Source organism: Schistocerca serialis, chromosome 3, assembly GCF_023864345.2.
Source record: "Schistocerca serialis cubense isolate TAMUIC-IGC-003099 chromosome 3, iqSchSeri2.2, whole genome shotgun sequence".
Classification (NCBI taxonomy): domain Eukaryota; kingdom Metazoa; phylum Arthropoda; class Insecta; order Orthoptera; family Acrididae; genus Schistocerca; species Schistocerca serialis.
The window spans coordinates 1006607450-1006633927 of NC_064640.1; the positions used below are offsets into that span (position 1 = coordinate 1006607450).

A 26478-nucleotide genomic window follows, 5' to 3' on the forward strand; every position below is an offset into this window, starting at 1 on the left:
AAAACAAAGGTGTTTGTTTCTGCGGCAGTCACACTCAATAAATCACCAAATTTCTCCTTCGAATGCCAAAATATTTTGTTGACTCTCAGCGAGCCTTTATGGGGTTAACGACCGTCGTAATAAATATAGAAGAATGAGAAGTGGTACAGAAGATTAAGGTGTTCATTTTTGTCCGCAGCTCGTGGTCGTGCGGTAGCGTTCTCGCTTCACGCGTCCGGGTTCACGGGTTCGATTCCCGGCGGGGTCAGGGATTTTCTCTACCTCGTGATGACTGGGTGTTGTGTGATGTCCTTAGGTTAGTTAGGTTTAAGTAGTTCTAAGTTCTAGGGGACTGATGACCATAGATGTTAAGTCCCATAGTGCTCAGAGCCATTTGAACCATTTTTTTTGTTCATTTTTCTCGTGTACTGTTACAGAGTGGAAAGGTCGAGAAATAGTCTGAAAGTGGTTCTGTGAATCCCGTGCCAAACACTTCAGTGTGAATTGAAAAGTACTCGTGTATAAGGTATGGCCAACTGGAAAAGGACATCTTTGCTGTAGCGGCGTCGTATGTAATCTCATTGGGTGAATGGGTTTTACTGAGAAGCGTGGTGCTATTTCCAGTTGCACAAGCGGGGTTACCGGCTTCGAAACAATTTACTCTTTTATGAAGAATTGATTCCGCAGCTAGTTGCATGATGTATTCCTCCCGATTACCACAAAGAGTGGTTATCCATTTTCATCGTCCAGAAAAGGAGTAAAATTCACAAATTTATCGCATGATGAAAGAGGTGTACGGAGAGCAATGTCTTACACCTTGCACAATATTTCGGTGGCGTCAACGCTATGAGGAGGGACGTGTAAACATCGGGGACATAGCACGCCTTGCGCAGGCGCACGTTTTCACTAGTGCCACGACTTCGGCTGTGGAGAGGCTCATACAGACGAATCGTCGGATCAGCACACGTGACACTGCTGCTGGTCTGTCGATAAGCAAAGGAAAGGTGTATCACAAAATCCACGAGAAGCTTCGCTATGGCAAGCACCTTTCAGAGAACTAGAAGACGGTGAGAATGGGTATTTGGTTGAGCCAAATGTTGAGATACGAGGAGCAAGCTGCGCATTTCATTGCCCAGTTTATGGCAGACGATTAAACGTGGTGTGTCCACTTCGACTATGCCTCCAAACGGATGAGGCTAGAGTGACGGCATCCCGGCCCTCATCGTCCAAAACACAATCTCACTCTGCCTCGAGGTCCGGAAAAGTGATTCTCTGTTTCTGTTTCGAAGAAGAAGGACCTCTACTCATCGACTGGCTACTACGGGGTGCAACTGTTAACGCCGAGCAGTATTGCATCTCGTTTCCGACGCTCAAACAGGCCATCAAGAACAAGGCATGGGCCAGCTCCCGAATTGGGTATTGCTTCTCCAGGACAACGCTTGGTCACCTGTGGTCAAGAAAACTCTCGAGTTACTGCAAATATCTCGACGGGAGGTCCTTGAACATCGTTCTTACAGCCCCAATATCTCCCAGTGTGACTGTAGCCCTTGAAGGACGGCGTGGAAAACTGGGCGAGGTATCTGTCATCATCGCAACAAGGTCGCGCAAACTTGTCCGATCTCCCGCGTGCCGGCCGAACGCACTCATCTGCAATGTTGGAACGTGTGGACACTCTCATTCTGGGTGTCCGCAAACTAGATTCCAATGACCCCATTGCCTCACCTCCGATCACCAAACTTGATATGCTACCGCACCTACACAAACACACCCTTCTATCCCTGCATCTACACACACTCTATATCCTATGTCTAAGCAACTTCAACCAACTCCCAGACAATGAGATCCGCCTGCCAGACAATGAGATCCGCCTCCTACCAACTTAAATCTTCCCCACCCACTCCACCGTCTTTATTTCCACTATCCGCTTCACCTCCTACCTATCATCTCCACAGTTTCCCCGCCTAACATACCCCTATCTCCTTACCCACACCCCTCAACCTCTCTCGAACATATTCTCTCCTCCCACAATACTTCTCACCCTTCAGATTTTAAGTGAAACTGCAGTGTTTCAGTGCTTTTTTCACAGAAGAATATCACCTCATCGCAATTGCTTTTTTTTTAGTTGTATGTATTTTTCGTCCTTTTATCTATCCGTCCTTGATATTTTTAATTTAAAACGTAAGCAATCTTCATTTTTTCTATCATCTTTGTTATATCTTTACGAATGCTCTTGGCTGAAGAGCGAAGTATTGTACCACTGACAGCCTATCCCGGTCCATATGAGGTGTGGGGGATGAAATAACAATAAAGAAAAAAAATGATTCGAGGTGATCGACGGATCACAATCAAACACCTCGCTGCTCGATTGGACGTCTCTGTTGGTAGTGCTGATACACTCATCCACCACTTGAGTCACTCAAAGGAACAGCCAGGATCTCGCACCTTCCGACTTCCATCTGTTTGGCCCAACGAAGGATGCATTCATCGGAAAGCATTACGTGGATGGTGTGGAGTTTATTGATGCAGCAAGACGTTTCTCCGACGTCGACGAGTAGAGTAGTACCACGCGGACATACAGACCCTTCCAATAAGGAGACGCATTGAACTGAGGTATGTTGGAAAATTAGGTTTTGTAGCCAGAAGAATGGGAAATAATATGGTGTAATGGAATCCTGAATAAAACCAACCTCCTTTCAGAAAAAAAGTATCGTATTACTTATTGAATGCCACACGTAATGGCCATTGGCGCTGTTACACCAAAGGGAGTGAGTGGCTTCATTGTAGAAACTCTTGGGTTGCTGACTGGAACGCACCTCCTTTACAGACGCCATTTTGTAGACTACGCATTGCGCCGCCATTTATCGGAATTCCACGAAACTATAGGGGCTGAAGCGGGAATACGAGTATTCCACGACAAACCACAGAAAATTCGGTCCTTTTTTCAACCGAAACTGGCCGATAAAAACCATGCATTGCATTATTTATGGAATGCCGCTCGTATGTATAGCTGTACTGTTGCACATGAAATGTAGTTGTAAAATAATTATTAAATTTTTTGACAGACAGTTGCAGTCTCATTTTCATTTGGGCACACCTTACAAAATAATGTGGATATACACTACTGGCCATTAAAATTGCTACACCAAGAAGAAATGCAGATGATAAACGGTTATTCATTGGACAAATATTTTATACTACAACTGACATGTGATTATATTTTCACGCAATTTCGCTGCATAGATCCTGAGAAATCAGTACCCACAACAACCACCTTGGCCGTAATAACGGCCATGATACGCCTGGGCATTGAGTTGAACAGAGCTTGGATGGCGTGTACAGGTACAGCTGTCCATGCAGCTTCAACACGATAACACAGTTCATCAAGAGTAGCGACTGGCGTATTGTGACGAGCCAGTTGCTCGGCCACCATTGACCAGAAGTTTTCAATTGAGAGATCTGGAGAATGTGCTGGCCAGGGCAGCAGTCGAACATTTTCTGTATCGAGAAAGGCCCGTACAGGACCTGAAACATGAAATCGTGCATTATCCTGATGAAGTGTAGGGTTTCACAGGGATCGAATGAAGGGTAGAGCCACGGTCGTAATACATCTGAAATGTAACGCCCACTGTTCAAAGTGCCGTCAATGCAAACAAGAGGTGACCGAGACGTGTAACGAATGGCACCCCATACCATGACGCCGCGTGATACGCCAGTATGGCTATGACGAATACACGCTTCCAATGTGCGTTCACCGCGATGTCGCCAAACACGGATGCGACCATTATGATGTTGTAAACAGAACCTGGATTCGTCCGAAAAAATGACGTTTTGCCATTCGTGCACCCAGGTTCGTCGTTGAGTACACCATCGCAGGCGCTCCTGTCTGTGATGCAGCGTCAAGGGTAACTGCAGCCACGGTCTCCGAGCTGATAGTCCATACTGCTGCAAACGTCGTCGAACTGTTCGTGCAGATGGCTGTTGTCTTGCAAACGTCCCCATCTGTTGACTCAGGGATCGAGACGTGGCTGCACGATCCGTTACAGCCATGCGGATAAGATGCCTGTCATCTCGACTGCTAGTGATACGAGGCCGTTGGGATCCAGCACGGCGTTCGGTATTACCCTCCGGAATCCACCGATTCCATATTCTGCTAACAGTCATTGGATATAGACCAACGCGAAAAGCAATGTAGCAATACGATAAACCGAAATCGCGATAGGCTACAATCCGACCTTTATCAAAGTCGGAAACGTGATGGTACGCATTTCTCCTCCTTACACGAGGCATCACAACAACGTTTCACCAGGCAACGTCGGTCAACTGCTGTTTGTGTATGAGAAATCGGTTGGAAACTTTCCTCATGTCAACACGTTGTAGGTGTCGCCACCGGCGCCAACCTTGTATGAATGCTCTGAAAAGGTAATCATTTGCATATCACAGCATCTTCTTCCTGTCGGTTAAATTTCGCGTCTGTAGCACGTCATCTTCGTGGTGTAGCAATTTTAATGGCCAGTAGTGTAGATTAAGATTGGACATCAAACTCGACCTTACGTTCACCGGTTTATCGCATGAACTTCGTGGAAATGGATAGAAGAGGGAAAGGGGGAATGGAAGGCGGACAGATCCGCGGCGAGTGTCGAGGGGAGCGCGAGGAAGCCGTGGACAGCACCGGAAGGCGGCGGCCGCTTGTCATTCTGCAGCGCGGCGCGGCGCGCGCCATGTGAGTGACCGGACGGCGGGGCCAGCAGTCTGCGGCGCGCTCTCCTCGCAACACGACGGACGGCACGGGCACCGCGGGCTCACTGCTACAGAAGTGTTGCCGGAACTGATCTACGCTAGCAAACGTACTCGTTGAAGCATTGCAACTGTTATGGCCGTGTGAAATACAGGTAATTTCTTTCGTTGTTGTGGTCTTCGTTCTGAAGACTGCAGCTTTCCACGCTCGTCCAAGCCTATTTGTCTCTGCATAACTATCGCAAAACCTGCTTACTGTATTCAGGAATTGCTGTCCCTCTACAATCCTCCCCCCCCCCCTTCCAAACCGCCCACCTCCCTTCACACTTCCCTCAATTACTGCCTCAGGATATGTCCTATCAACCGATTCCCTCTTATAGTCAAATTGTTCCATAAATTTCTTTTTTCCAAATTCGATTCAGTAGCTCCTCTTTAGTTATTCGATGTATCAATCTTATTTTCTATATTTTTCTATAGCACCGCATTTCAAAAGCTTCTGTTTTCTTCTTCTGTGAACTGCTTATCGTCCGCGTTTCACTTCCGTATAAGGCTGCATCCCAAACAAATACAGTTAAATTTATATTAGATGTTAACAGATTCCTCATTCTCGGAAATGCTCTTCTTACTATTGCTAGTCTATATTTTATATCCTATCTGTTTCGACCACCGTAATCTATTTTGTTGCACAAATAACAGAACTAACATGCTGTTTTTAGTGTCTGATATCCTAATCTAACTCCTCGCATCGCCTGAGTTAATTCGATTTCACTCCATTATCCTAGTTTTGCTTTTATTGAGATTCATCTTATAATCACTTTTGAACACAATGTGTCCGTTCATACGTGTTTCTAGATCCACTGACCGAACTACAATGCTATCGACAAACCATGAAGTTTTTATTTTTTCTCCGTGAACTTTAATCCCCTTTTGAAAATTCTCTCTTGTCACATTTTCTGATTGCTCAATGTCCAGACTGAATAACATCTGGGATAGGTTACGACCCTGTCTCACTCTCTTCTCCTAGTCTCTGTATAAGTTGTAAATAATCTTTCGTATCCTGTATTTCATTCCCGCTACCTTCGGAATTTCGAAGAGTGTATTCCAAAAAGGAAGGAAGAGTGGGCTTTAACGTCCCGTCGACTTCGATGTCATAAGAGATGAAGCACAAGCTCGAAACGATTCAAGGATGGGGAAGGAAATCAGCCGTGTCGTTTCAAAGGAATCATCGCGGCATTTGCCCGGAGAGATTGAGAGAAAACTTAGATCAGAATGGTCGGACGCAGATTTGAATCGTCGTCCTCCCGAATGCGAGTCCAGTGCGCTAAGCACTGCCCCACGTCGCTCGGCAAGAGTGTATTCCAGGCAACATAGTCCAAAGGTTGTAAATGCTATAAACAGAGGTTTGCCGTTCTTCAGCCTATCTTCTAGGGTATGTTGTATGGGCAGTCTCGCGTGTTCCCGCATTTTTCCAGACACCAAGCTGATCTTCCACCAGTTTTTCCATTCTTCCACGAACAATTCCTGTTAGTATTCTGTTATTAAACTGATGATTCGGTAGTATTCACAGCTGTAAGCATATGCCTTATCTGGAACTGGAATTATTCTATTCTTTCTGAAGTCTGAGAGTATTTCGCCTGTGTCTTATATCTCGTACACCCGATGGAATAGTTTTGTCACGGCTGGATCTCCCAAGGATCACAGAAATTGTTAGGTAATAATATCTATTCCAGGGACTTGTTTCTAAGTCAGATCGGAACATCAGTTTCTCACAATTATTTACTTTTTTCAACAAAACAGAGCTATTACTTTGTTGTAAGATATCACCGTCGCCTTCGGCTGTTAAAATTATTTATGATGAAATTCGATATTGTAGTTTTAGAAGGTAATTTCTTAGTGAAACTGAGACAATAGCCAGTCATCGCAATTGCATTTTAGCAACGTGGGGTCGTTTTCAGTTTTAAAACTGGAAAGTTCTTCACTAAATAGTATCCAAAGCTGTCAACGTTAGTATAGTGTTGTACATAGAGTGTACTTCAAAAATTGCGTCAAAGCACTACTTTTCATTTTTTCCTTGCACCGTATGCAATATGAAACATGAAAATCGAGCTCCGTGTTTGACACAATGAATTCAGCTGACTGCAACATGGGAGACGGGAAAGAAGGGGGGGACTGTCAAATTCCCTACGAGCCATCTTCATTCAGTGCAGTGCCGGGATCAGTCTTCTGAATAATCTACGGCTGGTTTCGTTGACTATTGTTTTACGATCCGAGTTTGCACCCTGTCTCAACGACGACGGTACGTTGAATAGCTTATGTACTGCACGACAACCCTACTGTAATGTAAGATGTGGTACTTACGTGCCGAACAAAACCCATTTCTTCATATTTGACAGATTATTGGCTGGGAAACTCAGTGACTTTATAAGTACTAACTATAAACTTTTTCAGTCATATGCTCACGTAAATGCTCGTGCAGATGTCTAATGATGTTCATACTTACGCCAGTTCTAACGCTGATCAGAAACGTACCCGTGGAAGCTATGCATTATATAAAACAAATAATTTTTAAGAATCGAAGATGTAGTTGTGGACGTCCATCTGAGTTAACGGTTCTGCTTTTCAGCACAGTTTCTCGACTGCTGACCAAATCGTCTTCGTGTGGGTCTGCGAGAAATTGTTGATGTGCTTTCTGCCCTTCACGTTAGTATTAGACTGGAATGAACTTTATAGATACTTACTCACATTCTACTATGAACAACGAAATGTCTACATTGTACTACTGCAATTTCTACCATTTAGGCATTTTCATGTGGAACATAGCGCAGTTGCAAAAGCAACGTGTACATGCAGAACTGACTCGTTTCACTTGTATAGTAACACGCACATAGCACTTGTGCACTTTGTTTCAAAAATATTCATCCGATTTCACCGGAAATAAAACAGAAACTTAGGGAAAATGTACCTCTCACGTAGTTCTATAAAGGTCTTATTTTCTAAAGAACCATCAGAGTTTACAAGTGAATGTCTTTCTTCTTTATAATTACGTTCATTTATTTATTTACGCATGTTTCAATTAGCAGGTTTTCTTTTACTTTCCACAAATGTTCAGTGTTTCCTCTACCTGGCACACGGAAAACACAAAGATGGCAGTCGAAATCATCTCATACTATTGCGAGTATGTGTGGAGCTACTGTATTCACAGCAAATAGCAGTGACTGATTATTGTCTTGCGAGGACGTGCTGAAAAGTAATGCCTCCGAGCCGGCCGCTGTGGCCGAGCGGTTCTAGGCGCTTCTGTCCGGAACCGCGCTGCTGCTACCGTCGCAGGTTCGAATCCTGCCTCGGGCATGGATGTGTGATGTCCTTAGGTTAGTTAGGTTTAAGTAGTTCTAAGTCTAGGGGACTGATGACCTCAGATGTGAAGTCCCATAGTGCTTAGACCAATTTTTGAATGCCTCCGAATTTTAAAAGTAAAAACTCTTAAGGCTTTTTAAATAAAACAAACGTTATTAACGTTTTACATATTTGTGCTACATATTTTCAGCCCTCCGCCTCTAGAGGGCTTCGAATTGTAGCGGGTAACATGGCGGTGTGTAACGTGAATATGTAGGTGCGTGAGAAACAGCATGCTGTAATTGAGTTTCGGATTATAAGAGTTCGCCCATTCGTGGAGCACCCTCTATTTCTACATGATAATGCCGGACCACACTCGAGGGCTGCGACATCTGCAACAATTCCTTGTGTTCGCTATCGTCCATCATCCACTTTGCAGTCCTGACTTGGCGCAATCCGATGAGGTTGTGGCTCCGTCAACGAAGGCAAACATTCTACAGTGACGGTATCAACAAACTGGTATCTCCTTGAGAGAAATGTGTTCGTCTCCAAGCTGACCATTTTGAGAAATTAAGATGCAGACACGAAGAATAAAGATGTAAGGTATTAATAACGTTTGTTTTATTTAAGGAGCTATACGTAACGAAAAACGCCTTTCACAGCCAATCCAGTGTTGAGGCCGTTCATTTCTCTTACATGTTGGTGCCAGCGCGGTGGTGCCCTGACCTCCTGAGAAATGAAATTTTCGGCTTGTTCTCACAGATGCGAAAAGCTAGAGCTCCACCACAATAACGGGGAAATGAACGAGCGAGTAGTGTAAATATATCAAGTAGATACCTTCCGGCAACCACAAGAACCGGCAACTTACAAGGTAGCCTTTTAGTTTCGAAACGTAGGTTAGAATTTACCCCAAATTTCTACCTTCATTCATGTAGAAAATATCATCGTGTGAAACAGGATGAATCCGTTTGAAATATCAGGTTTTATAAAACAACACTTTCCAATTTTTTTTTGCTTTAGCACAAGTCAAAATTTTTACATGTAACTAATCCATTGTATCATAATATAACTGCGATCTACATTACCCTATGTAAGTGAAATTATTCAGTTCTGTACGTAAACTTTGTTTTTTTTGCAGTTGGGCTATGTTCCACTTGAAAATGGCTGAACGGCGAAAACTTCAATCGTGAATTTTATAAATAAATGGACCCAACAGTCAAAGGCGACAATGATATCTTTCGAAAAACCTTATGGGACCTTTCAAGAAAACTTATGAGACTATGAGCCCCAGGTAACAAAAAATAGTCGTGACTGATTTCGAGCAGAAGATTCACCTTCAGACATTTCGTTGTTGATCGTAGGGTGTAAGCTGGATTGTAGGGTGCGGGCTGCTCTGTCAGATGCCGACGCAAAAGACAGAAAGCACATTAACAGCTATGGCTCGCAGCTCAGTCGAAAAATGGAATCGTCAGCTCAGACAGGCGTCCACAACTATCTCTTCTGTCGATAAAAAATGTTTATATAATGCATAGTTCCCACGGATACGTTTTTGATCAGCGTTTGAACTACTTTAAATTGGAATATGATTATACATTTGCACGAGTAAAAATGTGAGCATACGCCCGCAATAAATTTTACAGTTAAAAGTTACGTGCTCACTGATTTTCTCTAGCAATGATCTGGCAAATATAAACAAATGAATTTTTATCGACACATTTGTGCCACTTCTCACAGTTCAGTAGGGTTGTCGTGCAGTGGAAAATTTACTCAACATCCCGTCGTTGAGAAGACGGAGAATAAACTCGGATTGTACAAGAAAATGCCCTGAATTATTCAAAAAATGATCTCGTAAATCTACGTCTACATCTACATGTACACGGATACTCTGAAAATCACACCTAAGTGCCTGCCAGAGGGTTCATCGAACCACTTTAACAATAACTCTGTATTATTCCACTCTCTAACAGCGGAAGAAAACGAACATCTATATCTTCCGTGCGAGCTCTGATTTCCCTTATCTCATTATGATGATCGCTTCTTCCTATGTCGGTCGGCATCAACAAAATAGTTTCGGATTCGGAGCAGAAAATTGGCGATTGAAATTTCGTGAGAAGATTCCGCTGCAACGAAAAACGCCTTTGTTTTAATGATGTCCACCCCATACCCTGTATCACGTCAGTGACACTCTCTCCCCTATTTCTCGATAATGAAGCCGCTTGTGATGTACAACGTCAACACGACGTCAAGATGGCTACAAGGGAATTCGACCCCCTCCACGACCCACCCCGTCCCCCACGCTGCAGTTGGTTGAACACTATACTACACCGCGCCACTTAGCTCGGTTTCAATGTTTCACACTGCATACAGTGAAATAAAAAGAAACGGAAAGTAGTTTTTATCGGGATAATTTTTAAGTACACTCGATGTATAACACAATACTCACTTTAACAACCTGCGCTGCTATGTAACGAAGAGCATTCGAGTTTTGAAACTGAAGACGAATCTACGAATTTACAACACAGCAAATAATATTGGTTGGTTATCGTATTCATTTCAATATGAAATAAGCTTCGGAAGAGTGCTTGTATTGTTGCTAGTGGCCTTCAGTTTACGCAGCGGGACTACCCTTACTGGCGACAGTGAGGTTGAAACGTTTTGTACTAGTTCTGTTATATATAGGCATAAATAGACATTTTCCCTTCGTCGTCTTCATCTTATAGATTAGACTCTTACCCAAATACTGCTATCGGCATGGATACATTTTCCTGCTCTCTATGATCACGCATGGACTGAGGTTTCTCTGCGTGATTGACATAAGATATATTTAGGCATAGGATCCAGATGGGAAACATATTAACGCCATTGCTCGAAGATCCTGACGAAGATGATTTAGTTAGTAGTTGAAGAATTGTGCCGGAAAACAAAATCGTCATCCCAGACGGACGTCTATAAGTACATCAATCCATAACAAAGTTTTAAATTTACATAACTCATATCTTCCACGGGTATGTTCCTAGTTATCTGTTTTTAATTGAAAAAAAAAATAAAGCTATTTGTATGAGGATGAAAGGCAGTGTTTCCTAATTAGAGGCAGACTGGACTGAAGTTCGAGCGAGTGATCTTTGTTTCTAACTGTGATGCCTGATCGCGCTACGAGAAGTGCTAAACTGTGAAACTGACTGTATATGAGGAACTATTCTTTTAGTTGTGTCTCATAAAGATAGGAAAATTACATTTATAACTCTAATAGAACTGCCCAAGGCTTGTAGATACGTATCTATACGCCAGCTACCACAGAAGACGTCGGTGTAAACGTCGGTATCGCTAAAAAATAAAATGAAATTGTCGAGGTTGTCTAAGAAGCTAGTCTTAGGTGTGTTTTGGTTCAAATGGCTCTGAGCACTATGGGACTTAACATCTTAGGTCATCAGTCCCCTAGAACTTAGAACTACTTAAACCTAACTAATCTAAGGACATCACACACATCCATGCTCGAGGCAGGATTCGAACCTGCGACCGTAGCGGTCACGCGGTTCCGGACTGCAGCGCCTAGAACCGCACGGCCACCACGGCCGGCTTAGGTGTATTTTACTGATTTGTGGGAAGGTAGACGTAACGCCATGTCGGTATGTTCTCAATTGGTTGATAGCCAGTTTTAACTGCTCCATATCGCGTAGGTCACGTGAAAATACGCAACTATACTTTAGCGGTGAAAAGTGTTAGTAATATACTACAACATTCCAAATTAAAGCACAGCAGTGTCCCAGTTTCTAAAAAGTGGAGAATAATCAGAAAAAGAGGGAAAGAGAAGAGAATCATAAACAGTCGTCAAGATCTCCGCAGAAACCAGTATTGCGCGATCCGTATAAGATACATAGTTCAAAGAAGAAGAAAATAGTAGTACACTAGACCCATAATATGTGTATTGTTGGTGCACTCTTGTGACTGTTCCGAGACACGAGATATTTTCGTCGTAGGCCAGTGCCCAGTCGTGTATCGGAGTCTCAGAGCAGCTGATCCGTGTGCCAAACGGCCGGCAGTATGAATCCAGTTCACGGCAATGGAGAACGAGCCACGGTATTGTAGCGTCACCAACATCGAGGTGAACCATGACTGAAAGGGGAAATAAGCTACTTGCAGATGATTCCTGCTTCAGTTTCTTAAACGATTCTGAACGCACGTTAGTCACGAATGGAAGTACTGACGGGAACATCGTTACTGTAGCGAGGAGGCATCACGTAGGATGGGCGTACGAGGCTCGATATCTTTGTTGATTGTTGGAGGAATTCTGTTACCGCACCGGCCGGTGCGGCCGAGCGGTTCTAGGCGCTTCAGTCTGGAACCGCGCGACCGCTACGGTCGCAGGTTCGAATCCTGCCTCGGGCATGGATGTGTGGATGTCCTTAGGTTAGTTAGGTTTAAGTAGTTCTAAGTTCTAGGGGACTGATGACCATAGTAGTTAAGTCCCATAGTGCTGAGAGCCATTTGAACCACTATTTTTTGTTAAGTCCCATATTGCTCAGTCATTTGAACTATTTGAACTGTTACGGCACAGAAATAAGAGATAATGTACTCCAGTCGCATATCAAACTCTACAGTGGTCCAGTTGGTGTAGACTTCCTGGTCTTGCGCGAAAATAGCGGACCGAGCGAGGTGGAACAGTGGTTAGTGTGCTGGCGCACGTTTTCGGCAGCATACCGGCCGGCACTAGGAAACATTGTGTAACAGGCGCTGAACTAAGCGCGCCTATGACAAGAGAAGACCCAGACACGTTCCCAGGCTACGCTCCGACAGCTGCCTCTGGGCGGCGTGTATATAGGCGGCCGTCGCCGACCGAGCTGTCTCATCCTCTCAATCTGTCTCAGTACCCCAATACGTCGCATCGGGACTCTGGTCGTATTGAACTTCAACAGGTCGCATTATGCTCTAGTCTTCCACAGTGATGGTCGTCGCCTCGCACCGTGAGGTTGGTTGGTTGTTTCGGGGAAGGAGACCAGACAGCAAGGTCATCGGTCTAATCGGATTAGGGAAGGACGGGGAAGGAAGTCGGCCGTGCCCTTTGAAAGGAACCATCCAGGCATTTGCCTGGAGCGATTTAGGGAAATCACGGAAAACCTAAATCAGGATGGCCGGACGCGGGATTGAACCGTCGTCCTCCCGAATGCGAGTCCAGTGTCGCACCGTGAGGGATCGTTAGTCATTGCATACAGTTGTGGCACGGATAAGATTCAAGAAGTAGTACAATGTGATTGCTGTGAACCACAGAACTTCAGATAGGACATCATTGAAGTTAAGTACTTAATTGGTTTCTGTAGCGAAGTATATTTTGACCACGTGTGCATTTTGTGTTGTGGTGAGAGGAAAATGGCCATCCTCTCCTCCTCCAGCCAGGAACCACAAAACATCACAGCGGCGCACAGCCACAATAGTTAGCGCACTGGATTCGCATTCGGGAGGACGGCGTTTCAAACCCGCGTCCGGCCATCCTGATTTTGGTTTTCCGTGATTTCCCTAAATCGATTCAGGCAAATGCCTCAAGAGAGGCAGAAAATCAGATATGCAAACACATGTAAAAATGCATTTGAAATTGAGAAATTCTCGCCACGCTTTGTACTAAGCATAAAAAAATAAGTAACTGTTGCAGTTTTCATTATTTAAACCGCGAATGACACAGTTGCGAGCTTTCCTGAAACATCTAATATGATGAACGAAATTAAGAAGAATTGGAGTTTAAAGTTACGTCGACGACATGCCATTAGAGATGGAACGCATGCTCATATTGTGGAAGGAACGGGAAGGAAATCGGATGTGTCCTTTCTGATGAACCACTTACATCTACATACATATACCGCAAGCCACTACACGGTGCTTGACAGAATATAACTTGTGCTTCAGAATATAACTTGGTTCCATTCGGAAGTGGACGAGGGAAAAACGACTACGTATATGCTCCCGTATGAGCCCTGATTTTCCTTGTCTTCGTTGTTCTTATGCGAAATATAGGTTGGTGGCAGTAGGATCGTTCTGCAATCTGTCGGAAACTTTCTCAATAGTGTTTGGCGAAAGCAACGTCATCTTCCATCCAGGGAGCCCCATTTGACGTCACGTAACGTTTCCATGGTACTCGTGTGTTGATCGAACCTGCTGGTAACAAATGTAGCAGCACCGTCTGAATTATTTCGATGTCTTCCTTTAATGTGACCTGACGGGTATCCGAAACACTCGAACAGCACTCAGTAAAGGGCCGCATAAATGTTCGACTCGTTGTGTAGTTTATAAATGAGCTACAGTTTCCTAGAATTATTCCAATAAACCAAAGTCGACCACTCACATCCCCTACAGCCGACCTCATGTGCTCGTTCCATTCCATTTCACTTTGCAACGTTAGGCCCGATATTTAATGGAAGTGACTCTGGCAAGCAGCATAACACAAACTCACTATTCAAACATTGCGAGATTGTTCATCTTACTTTTGTACATGAAATGATATTTTTCCACATTTACAGCAAGATGTCATTCATCACATCATTTCGGCATTTGCCATAAACATTTTAGCGAAACCACAAAGAACCTACATCTGAAAGACCGAACGGGTCATTTAAACCACCGTCCTCCATCGCACAGATTCCTAAGCAATGTCTTCTGATAGTATCCTAAAGAGCATGCCTGAGGTGCAGAATACAGAGCCAACCTCGTCAGCAAGTAGTTTTTCTTCCGAAGACAACGGCGGAGACAGCTTCCGAAGTTTTATTCGAAATGACATGGCTGTAATAACGAAAAGGTTTTGTTTTGTAATTACATATTTTGGTCATTATTATATGTCAAATGTCTTGTAATTTTCACTCGTCCTGTGACATTTTTTAAAACCGTTTAGACATATACTGCGGACTTTATTGTACTTTGGTGTACGAAGAAAAGTTCAGTAATTTGTAGGTGAAAAATAAAACAAGTGCGGGAGCGTGTTTCATGTTACATGTCGTCTGCTTACGTAGCAACCGATTAAGTGCTATCATATACCTCACTCATGCACAGTAAACAATGTTTAGGGACGGTATGGGGATCATGTTATATGTGTAGCTGAGATTAGTAAATGACTGATAATTTTTTAGCATTGTAATGCTGTGTCTCTGATGTTGAGATTATTTGAGCAATGTAATGTTGTGTCCTTTGTGTTACGAATAATAAATGATAGTATCCCATAGAGAGTAACACAGGAACACGCAGTGTAATTTGAGAAACTGTACGCCGCCTGTAGTAGTCTGTCTTGCCAATCAGTACGAGAGATCACAGTATTTGCAGCTACCTCACTTCAGCATTTTGGGATGTAAGTGAGTCGCTTGTAGAGTCTAACAACCATGCAGCTTTCTGCTTTCACCCACGTGATATTCATTATCTACCACTCTTGTTCTTCTTCGGAATCCTCTTTCCAATTCTGAGGGATGCTCAGTTTCAAACTACGGAATTTGTGACATCATAGTTATCTCTAGTCTTATTGCTTGAAGAGTAATATCTACCACTGTTTTCTGGACTGTTGACGAAACGACGGTATCTTAGAGGGTAGAATTTTGGATGTGAATGTCGCATACTCCACTCACTGTAGATCGCCTAATATTTAATTTGGTAAAGTACACTCACGTTACTAATTCAACTTCTTAAACCTTTCCATTTTTGTTTGTCTTCTGCGAATAATTCCCTTCTATGGTTTTTAACAGTGACTGGGTCCATAGCGATCTATGTTAGCTTAGACAGCAGTTAGCATATAATTTACATGCTTTATATGTATATAACGATTTTTAAGTTTCCAAACGAAGAGGTGTTTAATCAGTTACCTTTTTAAATCTTTCTTATAGTCTTACCGTCTTGACGTTATTTTCAACGCGAAGTTACTGTTTAATCCTTCTTGCGATCTAAGAAACTGTCATAAAAACAATATATTTTCCGGAACTCTAATACACTTACGCTTTAGAACATTAGTTCAAGCGTTCTGTAACTAAAATACAACCCACAACGGCATCCACGTTTTCCATGCTGTGGAACTGTGTTGTGTAGTTGGCCGTACTTGGTTGTCTACGTAGGATAATAAAGCCGAGTGCTCCTCAAATAAATGTATGCAAGTCTCTTTCCACTTTGCCAGTTACCTTTTTGACAATACAAGATGTGGAAATTTATTTTAATGATCTGGTTTTGTGCTTTCTAACAGCACTTACTAGTGGCTAAAAGTTCTCATTTTAAAGTCGTACAGGCGACCGTTGTGGTCGAGCGGTTCTACGCGCTTCAGTTCGGAACCGCGCTGCTGCTACGGTCGCAGGTTCGAATCTTGCCTCGGGCATGGATGTGTGTGTTGTCCTTAGGTTAGTTAGGTTTAAGCAGTTCTAAGTCTAGGGGACTGACGACCTCAGATGTTAAGTCTCATAGTGCTCAGACCCATTTGAACCATTTTTTAAAAGTCGTACACATTTGTATGAATCTTGTCATTTCAACTGTAATTGAAATGCTCGTATTAATCACGAGCAAAAATATAATTTATTAAAATGTTTTTTATGGTATCCGAGCTAGCAAGTTCGGAAAGCAGCCTGGTTTATCTAGATCAGTCTTGAATTGCACTGTGGAGCACTCCTCAACGTAAACTGATGCATGGGTACTGACTTTTTTGTAATGTACAGGTGGTGTATAAAAAATATCGAAACACCGTGAGAAATGCATTCCTGAACATAAATGTAAGATTGCATGTTGCAATCTTGTACAAGGACGCGCTGAAAAGTAATGCTTCCGAATTTTTTATTCTGTCTTCAATATCGATTGAGGTATTACATGTTATGCAAATTACTCAGTCGACGTTCTCGCTTCGCTGACGCAAGTTGCAACATTCCGCTGCTAGAGGCCTCCGAATTCTAGTATGTAACATGGCGGCGCGTAACATAACTACGTCAGTATGTGAGGAACAGCACCCAGTAATCGAGTATCGAATTCGAAGAGTTGGTTCACACACAGAGCACCCTCTCCAGCAGCATGACAGTGCAAGACCACACAGAAGCGTTGCGGCCTCCGCAATAATTCAACGCCTTGGGTTCAGTGACATCGATCATCATCCATACAGTCCCGACTTGGCCCCATCCGATATTCACCGATATTCATCTGTTTTCAGACCTTAAAGAACACCTTCGAAGACTTCACTTTGACAGTGATGAACCAGTTGAAGCAGAGGTGAGATTGTGGCTGCGTCAGTAAACTCGAACGTTCCAGTGACAGTATCAACAAACTGGTCTCTCATTGGAAGAAATTTATTCGTCGCCAGGGTAACTACGTTGAGAAATAAATGTGTAGACTTTAAGAATAAAGATGTAGAATGTTTATGAAGTTCGTTTTATTCAAAAATCTTTGAGTTTTAACATAAAAAATTCGGAGGGATTACTTTTCCGCACGCCCTTACAGCTATACAAATGTTATTACACAGTGCAGGCTGTACACTATAAAATGCTGTAGAGCATAATGCACTGAAGCGCCAAACAAGCTGGTATACGCATGCGTATTCAAATACAGAGATATTTAAAAATGGAAAATACGTCGCTGCGTTCGGCAACGCCTATATAACACAAGTGTCTGGCGCAGTTGTTAGGTCAGTTACTGTTGCTACATTGGCAGGTTATCGAGATTTAAGTGTTGTCTGAACGTGGTGTTATAGTCGGCGCACGAGTGATGGGACACAGCGTCTCCGAGGTAGCGATGAAGTGGGGGTTTTTCCGTACGACCATTTCACGAGTGTACCGTGAATATCAGGAATCTGGTAAAACATCAAATCTTCGGCATTGCTGCGGCCGGAAAAAGATCCTGTAAGAATGGGACCAATGACGATCGAAAAGAATCGTTGAACATGACAGAAGTGCAAGCCTTCCCCAAATTGCTACAGATTTCAATGCTGGGTCATCAACAAGTGTCAGCGTGCGAACCATTCATTGATATGGGCTTTCGGAGCCGAAGGCCAACTCGTCTACCCTTGATGAATGCACGACTCAAAGCCTTACGCCTCGCCTGGGCCCGTCAACATCGATATTGGACTGTTGATGACTGGAAACATGTTGCCTGGTTGGACGAGTCTCGTTTCATATTGTATCGAGCGGATGGACGTGAACGGATATGACAACCTCGTGAATCCATGGACTTTGCATGTCAGCAGGGGATTGTTCAAGCTGGTGGGGGCTCCGTAATGGTGTGGGGCGTGTGTAGTTGGAGTGATATGGGACCCCTGATACGTCTAGATACGACTCTGACATGTGACACGTACGTAAGCATCCTGTCTGATCACCTGCATCCATTCATGTCCCTTGTGCATTCTGACGGACTTGGGCAATTCCAGCAGGACAATGCGACACCCCACACGTCCAGAATTGTTACAGGGTGGCTCCAGCAACGCTCTTCTGAGTTTAAACACTTCCGATGGCCACCAAACTCCCCAGACATTAACTTTATTGAGTATATCTGGGATGTCTTGCAACGTGCTGTTCGGAAGAGATCTCCACTCCCTCGTGCTCTCACGGATTTATGGACAGCTCTGCACGGTTCATGGCGTCAATTCCCTCCAGCACTACTTCAGACATTAGTCGAGTCCATGCCACGTCGTGTTGCGACGCTTCTGCGTGCTCGCAGGGGCCTTGCCCACGATATTAGGCAGGTGTATCAGTTCCTTTGGCTTTTCTGTGTATTATACGTGTTCAGTTAACACGTAGTGTCACCACCTAATATACCACTGATAGAGCTGACCGGAGCAGTCTCACTTCAGTGCAGCGGCTGTCTCAAATTAGTCATTTGAGTTTTTTGCAATTATTACACATGCTTTCTATACATTCCCCCCCTCCCCCTCTCATTAAGTTCTGTACCACGAATTTTTTTACACTTTTCGCTTCAACAGAGTATGAGGCAAGAACAACGTGACGAACATGGAGGGTGCGTTCGTTAAAAGAATCGGGAAGAGAAATAATATTAATTAAATTAAATTTGCATATGTGCCTTGAAAGTGACAGGGTGTGTACCTGTCGAAATATCGGCGGTTAACACACTATATGCTAGGAAAAATTAAAGTTTCCGAGAATCTACGTATTCTGTCTTTTGTGCTAATAATAAAAATTGAACTTTTTTCGCCTTACATTCTACGAAACTGTACATAGATATTGTTGACCATAACAAGATGCATTAGTAAAAACTATTTTTGATGAATTAGTAAAGACGTGAGACTTACTAAGTAACACCATAGTACGGACTAAAACTGAGTTCTGACGATTGTAAAACTTGTCCACCATAAACAATTTTTGTCATGGAGTCGCAGTTCCTTTTTTCGCTCTCACTGTTATTTAGTTATTTATTTTCGTATCAGAAACTTAAATATTACATAGTTATGACTATATTACTTTCCCAAAACGTAGCCCTTTTAATGCATTTTCTGTTCGTTAACGAAATTCATCTTCTGTGCAGGAGGCAGGATACAGTCGGTAGTGAAGCTTATGATGAACAGTCTCTTCTTCTCCACAGTCACAGTGAATGTCATCTTGATCAGCGTAGGACCATCTTGCCAAATTAACCTTTCATCTGCCAACTCCATATCTTAGTTTATTCAGGGACTTCCTAGACGTCCATTTCTAATCATAGTCAGGAGGTAAAGTTTCAGAAACACTTTTCCAGCGAGGCGGAAGGTAGGTCGTAGCTCTCCATAATTGCAACCTAGCATTTTCAGCAGCGGTTCTAAGTGCCGTTGATGTTCTAAGGAAACTACTCCTTGACTTCAGCACTTGCGGCTGCGGTTCGTGCACATTCAGAGAATGGGGTCTCTCCTACCTCACTGTCTTTCTTTCCTCATTTGCTGCTATTCCTCTTCGAAAATGACGTGGTGTTATTAAAACCGTTGATACAATATCTTAAATTTAATTGGAAAATGCATAGCACAAGATTATATAAATGTTTGTTGAAGGTTAAAAATATGATTCCGTCGGTTCTGAAAACTGTAACATTTAATTTTTTTTACTGACATTCACTACAGGCGTGTTCCGGCTTGTAAACCTTTGTTAAGTGATACTTACATACAGGGTGTTACAAAAAGGTACGGCCAAACTTTCAGGAAACATTCCTCACACACAAAGAAAGAAAATATGTTATGTGGACATGTGTCCGGAAACGCTTACATTCCATGTTAGAGCTCATTTTGTTACTTCTCTTCAAACCACATTAATCATGGAATGCAAACACACAGCAACAGAACGTACCAGCGTGACTTCAAACACTTTGTTACAGGAAATGTTCAAAATGTCCTCCGTTAGCGGAGATACATGCATCCACCCTCCGTCGCATGGAATCCCTGATGCGCTGATGCAGCCCTGGAGAATGGCGTATTGTATCACAGCCATCCACAATACGAGCACGAAGAGTCTCTACATTTGGTACCGGGGTTGCGTAGACAAGAGCTTTCAAATGCCCCCATAAATGAAAGTCAAGAGGGTTGAGGTCAGGAGAGCGTGGAGGCCATGGAATTGGTCCGCCTCTACCAATCCATCGGTCACCGAATCTGTTGTTGAGAAGCGTACGAACACTTCGACTGAAATGTGCAGGAGCTCCATCGTGCATGAACCACATGTTGTAGTACTTGTAAAGGCACATGTTCTAACAGCACAGGTAGAGTATCCCATATGAAATCATGATAACGTGCTCCATTGAGCGTACGTGGAAGAACATGGGGCCCAATCAAGACATCACCGACAATGCCTGCCCAAACGTTCACAGAAAATCTATGTTGATGACGTGATTGCACAATTGCGTGCGGATTCTCGTCAGCCCACACATGTTGATTGTGAAAATTTACAATTTTATCACGTTGGAATGAAGCCTCATCCGTAAAGAGAACATTTGCACTGAAATGAGGATTTACACATTGTTGGATGAACCATTCGCAGAAGTGTACCCGTGGAGGCCAATCAGCTGCTGATAGTGCCTGCACATGATGTACATGGTACGGAAACAACTGGTTCTCCCGTAGCACTCTCCATACAGTGACGTGGTCAACGTTACCTTGTACAGCAGCAACTTCTCTGACGCTGACATTAGGGTTATCGTCAACTGCACGAAGAATTGCCTCGTCCATTGTAGGTGTCCCCGTCGTTCTAGGTCTTCCCCAGTCGCGAGTCATAGGCTGGAATGTTCCGTGCTCCCTAAGACGCCGATCAATTGCTTCGAACGCCTTCCTGTCTGGACACCTTCGTTCTGGAAACCTGTCTCGATACAAACGTACCGCGCCACGGCTATTGCCCCGTGCTAATCCATACATCAAAATGGCATCTGCCAACTCCGCATTTGTAAACATTGCACTGACTGCAAAACCACGTTCGTGATGAACACTAACCTGTTGATGCTACGGACTGATGTGCTTGATGCTAGTACTGTAGAGTAATGAGTCGCATGTCAACACAAGCACCGAAGTCAACATTACCTTCCTTCAATTGGGCCAACTGGCGGTGAATCGAGGAAGTACAGTACATACTGACGAAACTAAAATGAGCTCTAACATGTAAATTAAGCGTTACCGGACACATGTCCACGTAACATCTTTTCCTTATTTGTGTCGGAGGAATGTTTCCTGAAAGTTTGGCCGTACCTTTTTGTAACACCCTGTATACATGTGCGTCAGCAGTGTTTATACACTGAATACTTTTTCATTTTGGCATCCGTTTGCACCAACGGACATGTTAAATCATGGAGAGAGGGAATTTTTGTCTAAAACTTTGTCAGCTATATACATTATGAAGGAGATGACAAATGAATCTCAGCTGGTCAAGGTAAGAGTTGACCATCACGCTGGTACGTGTTAACTTGTCTTTTACGTAAATCATGTTTCAACTCATTCAGGATGCACGCGCTTGACAAAATTCTAGATTGTCACTGCAGAAATTGCCTGTCGACGCACATATCTACTAATGTTCGTGTACTAACGCGTGCCCGGTTGGAAATTTGTGCCAAACTGAAAAAGTGGTAAGAGCAGGAACGACGTTGCCGCATATGTGTGTGCAAGTTTCACTTGACGATGTCGTAAGATTTAAGAAAGTCGTGCAGTGAATGCCAATAAATGTTTTGGTTTTGGTAAAATGTTTACAGACGTTTTGAAATAATGACTTACCTTCAACAGATTCTTAGCTGGTGTGAAACCCAGCGTAAAAAATTATTATATTTATGTGTTATAATTTGGAAAACGTTTCTTATCGATAAAGTATGACGCTTGCAAACCTCTTGACTGTGTTGCAGATATCGTGGTCGTGATGTGGATGCTGATTGTCTGTACACTCAATGTTGTACACGCCAGTTTTCGCCGGTGAGTGGCAGTATTACAATTGGAACTATGGCTTGGCAACAGTGTTTTCGTTTTGCTCAAATAAGACTACTTTCCACTTCTCAACTAAGTATAGTAGCACGATACCTTTATTTGCAGTGGTTGTCTTTAGAAAGGGAGAGAATGAAGAACTAGCTTTACCTCTATGCGTTATATCATCTATCTCGGCTTGCAGGACAAAAAGTCATTTCCATCATGACTGCAGTATGCTATAGATCCTATGGACAATTTATGCAATGAATTTATCCAACTAACTAGTGTTGATTCATGATGTGCACTAGTAAGCATGATAAGGGATTTATCCTTCTCAGTATCGCACCAATCTTGTCCTCTTAACACGTTTAATCTATTTATATTTAAATGAATTTTCAGTCTGTGTTTGGCCGAACATAATGATAGTATTAAAAAGGAAAAACTTTTCCTAATGTTCCGCAAAACTATATTCATTTGGTTACGAACCGGCGTTGGGCTTCACAGACCCTCTTCAGGAGACAATCGAATATCGCAAACGCAGATAAACATGATGTGCGACCTAGACAGATTTTATTTATACAAAAATGATAGTGTTTAAAAAGGAAAATATTACAATAATCATATTAACTAAAAGAGGTAGGAAGGGGGTTAAACAAAGTTTTTATGTGGAGATGCATTTAACAAATGATCAGAAAAATAATGAAATTACAGTTTGAGTCCAGTATTTGTAACAAAAACTTAATTTAACAAAGAGAAGAATGGGAATTGAGTATGATCATTTAATATTAGGCTGGCACTCGGTATCATGTGTTTGTTCATTTCCAGTATTTTCACTGAGGTCATCCTTCTGTTTATCTTGACAGACTATACAACTTCACATTCCACATCATATGAATGGCTTTATTCTAAACGATGACCAGCTTCTCTCATTCTTATGAAGGCTAACTGCCACAGCTCTGGCTGACTGATGAATATACACTTTTTCACACTGCTTGCAAGTGATTTCATATACACCACTCTGTGCCAGGTGTTGCAGCTTGTCTTTCCTATTGAATAAAAATCTTGATATATTATTGGTATTATAAAATACTGGCCTGTAATTAAGAGATTAGCTTTTTTGCAAGATTGCCTGAAAAATTTCCAGTTCATGGAATTCTGTACCAGCATTTGAAATTACTGAGTGATTGCTGTTGGCCAGCGTATAGCAGTTGTGTAATGTAACTCATTTTCTTTTTTCGTAGAATATTATCAATCAGGGCAGATGTATAGCCATTGCTGGAAGCGATTTGTTTGAGATTTTTAGTTTTGTTTGAAAGGCTGATTTGGATAATGGAACAGATATAAGGCGACGCACCATTGAACGGAAAGCTGCATGTTTGTGGCTCTATGGTCGCAGGGAGCGTGCAGGGATTACTGTATCAGTAGCTATTCTGTACGTGTTTTCTTGTACTACTGTCTGTACTAAGAGCCAAGAAATTTATAGAAGAACCTCCTAGCTCCATTGTAAACTGAATTTTCTTATGTTGTGAATTTAAATGCTGTAGTAGTGTGTCTGTCTGTCTAGTAGTGCCGGTCGACAAACATAGATCATCGACATATCTGAACTAGTACTTAATTTTACTATTCAGTGGCTCTCTCTATATGAAATTTTGTTCGAAATTGTCTATGAAAACTTCAGATAGAACAGGTCTAAGAGATGAACACATAGCTAGGCCATCAGACTGACTACAATACCTGCTTTGAAACTGGAGGTAATTCTGTTTTACTCACATTTGACTACCATCGATTACGTCATTCAGTTCTACAGGATTTTTTGGATTTATGCAAAAGGTCGGTTAGTATGTTTATGGACTCATCTGTAGCAACATTTGTAAATAAGCGCCGGCCGGAGTGGCCTTGCGGTTCTAGGCGCTACAGTCTCGAACAGGGCTACCGCTACGGTCGCAGGTTCGAATCCTGCCTCGGGCATTGATGTGTGTGATGTCCTTAGGTTAGTTAGGTTTAATTAGTTCTAAGTTCTAGGCGACTGATGACCTCAGAAGGTAAGTCGCATAGTGCTCAGAGCCATTTGAACCATTTTTTTGTAAATAAGCTATTAACATCAAACAATAGTAAATTAGAACTGGGTGGGATTTGTGTATCTTTAATTTTGTCAACATGATCCGTATAATTTTTGATACCAATCTTAGGTTTAAACCTGGTTTGATGTCACTAGCTTATTTACTAAGGTACCTACTGATGAATCCATAAACATATTAACAGATCTGATGGCCTATCTGTGGGTTCACCTCTTAGTCCTGTACTATCTGAAGATGTCATGGACAATTTCGAACAACTTTTCTTATAGAAAGAGCCACTGAATAGTAAAATTAAGTACTAGTTCAGATATGTCGATGATGTACTATGTTTGAGCGCCGGTACCATTAGACACTTGATACACTAATACAGCATTTAAACTTGCAACATACGAAGATTCAGCTTATAATAGAGCTGGAAAGCCCTTCAAATTTCTTGTATCTTAGTATAGATAGTAGTACAAGAAAACAGATATTTAGCATTTACAGAAAAACATAACTACTGATACAGTAAACACTGCACACTCCGTGCATCCACAGAGCCAACACACAGCTTTCCATTCAATAGTGCATCGCCTTGTATCTGTTCCTTTATCCAAATCAGCATTTGAAACAGACCATAAAAAAAATCGCTTCCAACAACTGTTATACGTCTGCCCTGATTGAAAACATTCCTCGAAAAAAGAAAATGAATTAAATTACACCAATTCGATACGCTGGCAAACAGCAGTCACTCAATAGTTTCATACAGTGATACAGAATTCCATACACTGGCAACATTTCAGACATTCTTGCAAAAAATCTAGTCTCGCAATTACAGGCCAACATTTTATAATACCAATACTATATCAAGATTTTTATTCAATAGGAAAGACAAGCTGGAACACCTGGCACAGAGTGGTGTATATAAAATCACTTGCAAGCAGAGTGAAAATGTGTATATTGGTCAGTCAGGCAAAGCTGTGGCAATTAGGCTTCGTAAGAATTAGAGAAGCTGGTCATCGTTTCGAAGAAAACAAATCATCATCATCATCTTCTTCTTCTTCGTTTCCCCTCTATCCAACATCTGGTCGGGTTGGGGTATCAATGGTACTTCGCCACTTTACTCGGTCTTTCCACCATTGTTCTTCAACAATTTGGTTCCATAGCAGGTTTCTCCTCCTTAAACTCATCTTTATTGTATCAGTTCCTCCTGTTCTCGGTCTTCCTCCTGGCCTCTTGCCTTCGATAGTGAACTCCATCATTCTTCTCGGTATTCTTCCCTCTCCCATCCTCTTCACATGCCCAAACCGTTTTAATCTATTCTTTTCAATTTTCTCAGTCAACTTCCCCACTCCAATTTCCTTCCTAACATCTTCATTTTTCACTCCGTCCCTCCTTGTCTTCCCTAGCATACTTCTCAGATACTTCATTTCACTGGATTGTATCCTACTCTCCTCTCTTACAGTCTCAGTCCAAGTCTCTGAGCCGTAAATTAGTATGGGTGTGAAGTCAGTCTTGTATAGCACCAGCTTGCACCTCACTGGCACTTCCATTCCCCACACCAAGCCCCTCACACACTCATAGAATGTACTACTCTCTTGTATTCTTTTGCTAATTTCTGTCTCCAAACGAGCATTCCCCATTAATACACTTCCCAAATATTTAACGTTGTCCACTATTTCAACATTCCGTCCCTTAATATGAATTTTTTCCTTGCCCTCTCTATCCCTTCTGTTTACCACCATGGTCTTGCTTTTCTCCACACTAAATTTCATTCCATATATGATGTCTGTTTTTGTACCTTCTTACTGCTTGTTCCCCACACCACAATATAATCAGCAAATAGTAACAGCTTCCTCCTCCTTCCTCTAGGGGCTTCTTTCGTCTCTTTGACTATTTCATCCATCACCGTTACAAGTAGTAGTGGTGATATCACACTTCCTTGTCTTAGCGTGAAGTTTTACAGTCTGTCAAGATAAGCACAAAGATGGCCTCACTGAAAATACTGAAAATGAACAAACACATGATACCGAATGCCAG

The 26478-nt window shown here is 42.6% G+C and overlaps 1 protein-coding gene across 1 annotated transcript in view; it reads left to right on the forward strand.

The window, feature by feature from the left end:
* The first annotated feature begins 22350 nt into the window (after positions 1–22350).
* Positions 22351–26478, forward strand: part of LOC126471458 (uncharacterized) — a 1143134-nt gene continuing 1139006 nt past the window's right edge. The window contains exon 1 of the mRNA XM_050099649.1: positions 22351–22390. Coding sequence (XP_049955606.1) covers positions 22366–22390 — 25 coding nt within the window. The 5' untranslated portion in view covers positions 22351–22365. The remainder of the gene's footprint in view (positions 22391–26478) is intronic.